The sequence below is a fragment of the Herpailurus yagouaroundi genome, unplaced genomic scaffold (genome assembly GCF_014898765.1).
Source record: "Herpailurus yagouaroundi ecotype Mexico unplaced genomic scaffold, PumYag 200, whole genome shotgun sequence".
NCBI lineage: Eukaryota > Metazoa > Chordata > Mammalia > Carnivora > Felidae > Herpailurus > Herpailurus yagouaroundi.
The window spans coordinates 762,137-770,957 of NW_024412431.1; the positions used below are offsets into that span (position 1 = coordinate 762,137).

The following is an 8,821-nucleotide window of genomic DNA, read 5'->3' on the forward strand; positions in this document are numbered from 1 at the left end:
GAGACCTACGGTGGACCAGGCTGTGCTCTGGCCCGGAGGTCTTTGGACTCCAACCCTCAGGTCAGGCCTGCCCAGCCCCCGACTTGCTTCTGTTGACAAAGTTTGGTTGGCACACAGCCACGCCCATTTATTTGCATAGGGTCTATAGTCGCTGTTGCGCTAAAATAACAGAGTCAGAGCCAAGTCGTTGCCACAAAGTCACACATACCTCCTAGCTGTCCCTCTACAGGAGCCGTTTGCCTCGCCCTGTTCTAAACCCTGAAGGTGCAGCAATGAACACAGGAGGCAAGCTTGCTGCCGCCATGGACTGTCCCTGCTAATAGGGACTCCAAATAGACACAAACAGCAAAGGGGCGCCTCGGTGGCTCAGTCAGTTAAATGTCCGACTTCGGCTCAGAGTCCGTGGGTTTGAGCCCCGCGTCGGGCTCTGTGCTGACAGCTCGGAGCCTGGAGCTTGCTTCGGATTCTGTGTCTCCCTCTCTCTCTGCCCCTCCCCTGCTCCTGCTCTGTTTCTCTCTGTCTCTAAAAAACAAATGAACATTAAAAAAAATTTAAAAACAAACAAACAGTAAGCTAACACCATAGCCTGTTGGAAAGTGATGCATGGCATGAGAGAAAGATAAAGTGAAGCAGAGTAAGGAGATCAGGAAGGCTGCAAGTTTTCCACTAGGGATCAGGAGAAGCCACATCCAAAGGGACTTTTGTACAAAGAGCTGACAGAGGTGAAGGAGGGAGTCACGTGCCCATCTGGGGAAGAGCCTTCCAAGCCTTGAAACAAGATGCATTTCTCTTTTTCTGCACATTCAAGTTATCTTCCCTGCTTCCTAAGATGAGCACACTTAATGTGGCATTTGTATGAGTTTGTAGCTGTTTGCACATACACATGCGGGCCCGTGAGCCAGTGCAGACACCCAGCAAGCTCCCGTGGGACTTCTCTCTCTGGAACAGAGTTGAAAATCTCAGCCAGGCTCCCCACTGCGTAGTTACCAGGGATCGAGGGCTCCAGATCATTCACGATTCACATCTGTATAGCCTATACCCCTGGTGGGTGGTCTTAGGCTAACTAGATCAAGGGTCTGCAAATTTTTTCTGTAAAAGGCTCTACGGTTGGGGTGCCTGGGTGGCTCAGTCAGTTAAGCAACCGACTTTGGCACAGATCATGATCTCATGATTCGTAAGTTCGAACCCTGTGTCAGGCTCTGTGCTGACAGCTCAGAGCCTGGAGCCTGCTTCAGATTCCCTCTCTCTCTTTCTCTCTCTCCCCCTCTCTCTCTCTCCCTCTCTCCCTCTGCCCCTCCCCAACTTGCACTCACTCTCTCTCTCTCTCTCTCTCTCTCAAAAATAAATAAATAAACATTAAAAAAAATAGTCCTGCCATTGTAGGCCAAAAGCAGTCATAGACAACATGTCATAAATGAATGGGCATAGCTGTGTGCCAATAAAATTTGTTTATGATAAACAGGCAGTGGGCCAGATTTGGGTCTCAGGGCCTCTGTTTGCTTATGATTAAACTAGAAGATCAAACTTATATGACCACAGTATGCCCCCTGACCCTTGGCCTGCTTTGTGGATGCAAGGGAAAGAGACCATAGTCGTGCCAGAGGCCTCTCTCTGGTGAAATCCTGGCAGGAATCCAGGGCTAGTCTCTGTGGCCCCTCAAAGGACGGCTCAGGCATGACGGATGACACCAGCAGCAGATACAGGAGCCACTGTGGCTGAGGAGCCCAGGTCCCCAGCGTCTCTCATACCCAAGAGAGATCCCAGGTCCCCAAAGGGAGGCGTCTGGTGTCAATCTTCATACCCTAGGGAGCCAAAACGAGGGTTCCCCCTGCCCCACCCTGGAGATGCACTGTTCACTCCCTAAACTCCCAGCATGGGCCATTAGCACGGTAGCCACACTGTCTGGTAACCAGCCCGTCTCTGCTCGCACTGATGGCACAAAACCACAGACTGGGCAGCTTGAACGACAGACACTTGTTGCACGCGGTTCTGGAGATTGGAAGTCCAAGGCCAGGGTGCCGGCCTGGTCGGTTTCTGGTAAGGGCTGTCCTCCGGCTGGCAGATGGCTGCCTCCTCGCGGTGTGCTCCCATGGCAGGGAGAGCAAGCTCTCTGGTGTCTCTTCTTACAAGGGCGCTAACCCCGTCCTCAGGACCCCACCCTCACGGCCTCATCTAAACTGAAGCCCCTGCCGGAGGCTCCACCTGCAGACACCATCACTCTGTGGGGTTAGGGCTTCAACATACCAATCTGGACTGGAGGGGGGACAGCCACTTTCAGTCCATAATCCAGGCTGACATGTCATGATGGTCCGGTGTCCGCGAGGACAGAGTGCGCTGTTACCCCCGGGAAAAGGGGTTTTGTTCATCTTTGAGTCCCGTGCTGAGCACTGTCCCAAGCCCTGTGTGTGACTGGATTAATCTCCCAAAACCGCGGTGAGGGAGGTGTTACCATCTCTGTGCTACAGCTGGGGAGACAGGCCCACAGGGGGTAAGTCAGCCACCCCGGGCCACGCAGCTTTGAGGTGCCACAGACAAGATTCAAAGGAAGTCGTATACGTGCTTCACCTCAAACGTTCAAGGCAGTTCTGTGATGTGGGAGCCGCTACAGATCTCATTTCACAGAAGGGGAGACTGAGGCACGGAGAGGGCCAGTGACTTGTCCGGGGGCTGGGTAGGCCCAGCATCGTGGTGCTGGCCGTGAATCCCCTAACCGCTAGGCTGTCCTGTCCGTTCCCTGTCCTCTGCAGACAACGACGAGTGCTTGGCCCAGCCTGGCCCGTGTGGCCCCCGGGGGCACTGCCTCAACACCCCGGGCAGCTTCAGCTGTGAGTGCCACCGAGGCTTCACCCTGGACAGCTCAGGTCATGGCTGCGAAGGTAGAGCTGGGCTTTGGGAGGGCTCTGGGCCTGGGCTGTGGTCCCCAGGGCCTCCGGGCGAGCCCTGCCACCCGGTCTCTGTCTCGCAGACGTGGATGAGTGTGACGGGCCCCATCGCTGTCGGCACGGCTGTCAGAACGAGCTGGGGGGCTACCGCTGTGGCTGCCCCCAGGGCTTCACCCCGCACTCCCAGTGGAGCCAGTGTGTGGGTGAGTGTCAAGGGCCCCCCCATCAGGATCTGTTGGGAGCAGGCAACTAGGAACCGCCCCCACCCGGGATGTTGGGATAAAGCACAATGACCTAAAGTGCTTCTGGGCCGGCCCGGGAGGTAATGAGGTCCCCACTGCTGGGGAGACTGGGGAGTCGGGGGGCTGCAGATAAAGCACGGCCAGGTTCAAGCCCATTTCCTTGGGAGTGGTGGCCTGGAGGGCCCAGCTGAGAAGGATTCTGAGTCAGCACCTGTGAACACTAGGAAAGAGTTCTGCGATCGATTGGTGATGCCTGCCGTGGGTGTGGCAGTAGCAGATGGGAGCGCGCGCTGTATCTTTGCCTTAGCTGCTCCCGAGGCCCTCAGTTTGGGGGACTAGCCTGTGCCCCAGCCTCCTCCATCGCATACTTCTCTTTGTGCTCCAAGCCCTCCTAACGACAGCCTCGTCCTTACCGCCTCCGTTTGTGCCTTCCGGACAGTCTGGCTTTCGCCCTCTACCCTTGGGCCCACTCTCTCCAGGCGCCTCCACCTCCGCTGCTCTGGGCACTGCTGCCTGCCCCTCCCAGACGCTCTCCTCCCTCAGCCTCTCTGATTGACGTTGCCTTCTCTCTGGTTCCTCCTCCTCCCCTGATGGTGGGTCCTCAGCTAAGTTTCCATCTTTCCCCTGCTGTGTGGCATTTGGCCCCTGGGGACCACACACACACACACACACACACACACACACACACACACCTTCGCCTCTGCTGCCGGTTCTCCTTTTCAGCCTGCTTCCCCCTCTGCTTTCTCATTTGCTCATTCCTGCAGTGGGCTGTCCGGGGTCTGTCTTGCGTCAGGCCCTGTGGATACAGAAGTGGGCCAAGTAGCAGACTCTTGTCTAGTTAGTGGTGGGGACAGGGATGAGTTAGGCTCATGGTTCTCAACTGGGAATCATTTTGCCCCCTCGGAGATGTTTTGAAGCGTCTGGGATACATTTTGCTCGTCACACCTGGGAGGTGGGAGCTCCTGGCGTCTAGTGGGTGGGGGCCAGGGATGCTGCTTAATGTCGTGTGGTACACAGGACAGCCCCCACCACAGAGAATGGCTCGGTCCCAGATGTCAGTAGTGCCAGGGAAGAAACCTCGTTCGAGATCATGCCACCATTTAGGATTTCTTGGAAGTTCCAAGAAATGCTTGGAAGGAGAATTACAGGGCTGGGGCAGACCTAGTCCCGGGGCTGATGGGGAGCCTGATGGAGGTTGACTTTGACCCTGGGCTCTGGAGGAGGAGCCGGACTTAGTGGGTGGAGATCAGGAGGGCTGTGGGCGGGGGGCCTGGGGGTGCAGAGGCCACCCCCTGCCCCCCGCGTTTCCTCTCTCCCCTCCCCACTCACAGACAAAAACGAGTGCGTGCTGTCGCCTGCGGCCTGCGGCAGTGCCCCCTGCCACAACACGCTGGGTGGCTTCCGCTGCGTCTGCCCCTCTGGCTTTGACTTTGACCAGGCCACGGGGAACTGCCAGGATGTAGACGAGTGTGCCGCGCAGGGTGGCCCCTGTAGCTACGGCTGCGCCAACACCGCCGGTGGCTTCCTGTGCGGCTGTCCCCAAGGCTACTTCCGGGCTGGGCAAGGGTGAGGGGCTTGCGTAGGGCGGGCACAGATTCCCAAACCCTGCGAGAGCACACGCACACGCACGCACGCACACACACACACAGGTGGGTCCGTGTTCACATACATTTACACACGTGCACGGAGCCCTGAAAACACGTATGGGTGTGCACACAATCTCACACCCGATTCTGGCATAATTACCTTCGTGGCAGATGAACCCACCCGGTAGATGCACACTTCTCTGTAATACACTTGAGCACACGGCTCACACGGATGCCAGCACGCCTGCGGACCCCTCCGCATTCGCGTATCCCAGTGTGCACACGTGTGCACATACACATCAGCATCCTGGGGTGTGAGCAGGTTCGCACCTAGGCCCAGGTCAGCCAAGGGATGCATGCACACAAGCGCACATCCCTTGCGTGGGCACGTGCAAAGGCACAGCCACACATTTATACACCAGCACCTGCCCCCGTGGGCAGTGAGGCTCAGGGTGGGGGCTGGAAGGGCTGGCTGGGGAGATACTGCCAGCCTGCCCCTGAAGGCCTACCGCCACCTTGTCCTGGCCCAGGCACTGCGTCTCTGGCCTGGGCTTCAGTGCCGGGCCCCGGGAGACGCCAGGAGAAGAAGAACTGATTTCATCTGAAGCCTGCTACGAGTGCAAGATCAACGGCCTCCCGCCTCGTGACCGGCCACGGCGCAGCGCCTACGGCGGCCACCAGGTCAGGAGAATGAAGGGATAGGAAAGTTGGGTCGGAGGGGCGCTCGCTATTAGATTAACTAAATATGAGTGCGTTGCTTTGCCTTCTTTTCCCCTCTTGTTTCTTCCCCCCCTTTCCTGGAAAAACAGTGGCTCTATATGTCATCCCACTGTTACAAATATTTTCTGTAAGCTTCGCAGGGGTAGGGCCCTGTGTCTGTAAGAGTGAGGGGAGTGGTTGTCAGGGCTCCTGGGATGGGCGCCAGCGGATCTGGGCAGAGGAGGTCCGGGCGGCCCCATGGCTTTGCCTGCAATACTCACAGACTGCCAGCAGGTGTCAGCAAGGGCACGTGTCTGCGCAACACGCTGGGGAAAGGCGGAAGTGTCCAGAACCCAGGGGCAGGGAAACAGGAATAGCTTTCACTTTAACACAACAAGGGAACCACCCCTCAATATGTAAATTAAGCGAAACCAACACCAAGGAGAAGAAAACACAGATAACCTCCTGTGGGACTGGCTACGTCACCAAGCCCGGGCTAGCCTGCCATTGAGGCCCCTGGCTTATTCAGGGCCCTGTCCGGCTGCCAGGACCAGGAGCACGCTCACAGCAGTTCACATAAAGAGGGGTTTGTCATAGCACACAGGGTGCTCTCAAAGAGCCCAGATGCAGGAAGTGCAGCAACCCCCACCCCCACCCCGGCACCGGAAAGCAGCTCCTCTCTGGTGCAGCCAGGTCTTGTGTTTCTCACTGTGGTGGCTTCAGTGTCGTGTGGACAAGTGGCCGCCTATCTGCCTGTCTTTGCTTTCCCCTGGGGAAGCCGCCTCCGCCGTCACGCCTCTGTCTGTGGCCCAAGCTGATGGTGGGCCTTGTGACGGAGGGCTAGATGGAGGTCAAAGGCGGAGAGTGCCCCAGGTTGTCCTCCAGTTTAGAGACTGGCTGAAATCTCTCAGCCGTGACCCCGTGGTCCCCTACCCACTGCGTTCCGACGCTCCCCGCCCCTCACCGTCCTCTGCCTGGTCTTTCTCCACAGGTGAGCCTGGCCAGCCTTGACTCAGAGGCCCCACTGACCTTGGGCCTGAACCTCTCACGCCTGAGCCAGGCCGAGCACATCCTGGAGCTGCAGCCAGCGCTGGAGAGCCTGGCGGGACGGGTCCGTTATGTCATCGCCCGTGGCAATGAGCAAGGTTTCTTCCGCATGCATCACCTCCGTGGCCTCAGCTCCCTGCAGCTGGGGCGTCGGAGGCCCGGGCCTGGAACCTACCGGCTGGAGGTGGTGAGCGTGGCAGGGCCCTGGGGCACCTGGCCGGAGGGGCAGCCGGGACCAGGGGGCCGGGCCTTGCGGCTGAAGGTGCAGCTACAGCTGCTGTAGTTGGAAGGACACCCCCTCCCCCCACCTCCTGGCAGACCCCAGGCCCCTCCCGCAGCCCCCCTGCTCCGGACTCACTGCATGGGCCCTGCCCAGCCCTTGCCTCGTTCGGCGGGATTTGGAGGAAACTGAGGTCACCGAGCTCACCGCACACCGCAGGGAGCCCCCGGGGTCCCTGGTGAAGCCCTGGACTCAGCGCGCCCCGGCGCCCCCCGTTCGTCCTCCTCTCCAGAGCTTGGGACGGACCGACCCCACCAGCAACGGGGTCACTGACCAGGAGGAGCCCCAGAACTCAGGAAGAGTAAAATGCTGTGCTGTGACCTCAGGCGAACCCAGCCTCTGCCCAGGGGGACCCCAACACTCAGTCTCCCCTAGAGACGGCTGGAAGCTGGCGCACGCACCCTCCTTCTGCAACAACCAGGGTCACGGAAGGGCCTGTGATGCGCCGAGTCCGGTCAGCCTCAGGCTTCCACTTCTGCACTGCACCGCGGCTCACCCCCCCGGGGGTCGATGGGACATGGAAACGGACAGCTGGGGGGTGTACCTGGGGCTCGACCCTCCGAGCCGAAGAGCCTGTGGGGCCCCAGCCAGAGTTGGTGACACCGCCACGCTCGGGCCCCCGGTGGGGTGGGCTGGGGTTCCAGGATGCTTTTATATCAAAAGCAGAGACCACAGTAAAGTTATTTTGGGTTAAGCCGGCCTCTTTGGCGTGTTCTCGAAGTAACGAGACGCTGCCCTCCGCGGGGCCGGGCTGGGCTCACAGGTCAGGGAGTGGGAGGCCCCAGAGCTTTGGAAGGATGGGCTTCAACCCGGGGCTCTGAGGGGAAAGCGTGCAGCCGAGACGCAGGCGAAGGCCGCCTTCCAGCTGGGGGTGGGGGACACGGCACCCAGGCTGCAAGCGGGTTCTGCGAACCTCAGACCTGCGAGTGGCACAAAGCCAGGCTGCCGGTGGCAACCACCGAGGGCCCGGGTGGCTTCACCGGGGCCGATTCCAGCAGCTCGCTCCCTGACCACGTACCGCGTACCCGGCACCGTTCTAAGGACCGTTACTGACCCGCTTGGCTGTCCTTGCAACTCCGTGGGATAGAAGCTGTTGTGTTCGGCCCCGTTTTACAGATTGGAAAACAGGCTTACAGATGGCAGGCCGCTTGGCCAAGGTCACTCCAGGTTGCAGGTAGCAGGTCACCCTGCCCCACTCGCATCCTGCCTGGTCCCAGGGTGAGCCGCACCTATACCTAATCTGATGGCCTCGCTGGATGCCAGGGGGCCGTCGATACGCGGTCGGTGTGTGTGTGTGTGTGTGATGTGTGTGTGCAGACGGTAGTGCGTCGGTTGTTTCTTGTCGTCTCTGCACCCGGCGCGGGGCTGGAACTCCCAACCCCGGAGGTCAGGAGTCCCACGCTCTGCCTGCGCCAGCCAGGCACCCGGTGGTAGTGCATTCGGTCCCCACTAGCTTGTACGAGGCAGGCAGTGATATCACCCATTTTACAGCGGGAGGAACCGAGGCTTAGAGGGTTTGTAGAACTGGCCTGAGTCGCCTGCATAGCCTAGCGGGGCCTCAGTGTGACCCCTGGCCCCAAACCGCCTCTTGTCCTCTAGAGATGAAGCGCTGGGTTTTCATCTGTAATGTTCTCTCTCGTGGTGGAAACTGAGGCTGCCCAAGGATGGGACAGCTGGATGGCTCGAGTCTAGTGCCTGGCTCCGGGGCTCTATTCTTGGCTGGGTTCCGGGCCACTTGACTTATCGAGAGTGTTTCTGGACCCCTGTCGGAGCTTGCAGAGGGCTCCTCCGTGCATTAGCCAGGCTCGCTACAGCCCAAGGGTGTGGGCGGAACAAACGCAGCGACCCCCATTTTACAGGCGAGGAAAGAGATGCCAAGAGAGTGCGGGGTTTGCTCAAGGTCACCAGCTGGACTCACACCCTCGCCTGCAGCCAGCATGCCCCCCCGCCCCCGGAGCCGTCAGCTTGAGGGCTCAGCACAGATCCTGGGGTGGCATTCACGTGGGATTCAACACAGGCTTGGATAGCAACTCACACCCCATAAGGAAATGTGACAGAGACAGGAATGACATCCCACCCCAGGGA

The 8,821-nt window shown here is 59.2% G+C and overlaps 1 protein-coding gene across 1 annotated transcript in view; it reads left to right on the forward strand.

Annotated features, from left to right (window-relative positions):
- Positions 1-7,437, forward strand: part of FBN3 (fibrillin 3) — a 59,075-nt gene extending 51,638 nt beyond the window's left edge. Inside the window, exons 60-65 of the mRNA XM_040449723.1 lie at positions 2,748-2,876; positions 2,966-3,085; positions 4,456-4,690; positions 5,241-5,391; positions 6,401-6,643; positions 6,969-7,437. Coding sequence (XP_040305657.1) covers positions 2,748-2,876; positions 2,966-3,085; positions 4,456-4,690; positions 5,241-5,391; positions 6,401-6,643; positions 6,969-7,430 — 1,340 coding nt within the window. The 3' untranslated portion in view covers positions 7,431-7,437. The remainder of the gene's footprint in view (positions 1-2,747; positions 2,877-2,965; positions 3,086-4,455; positions 4,691-5,240; positions 5,392-6,400; positions 6,644-6,968) is intronic.
- The last annotated feature ends 1,384 nt before the right edge of the window (positions 7,438-8,821 follow it).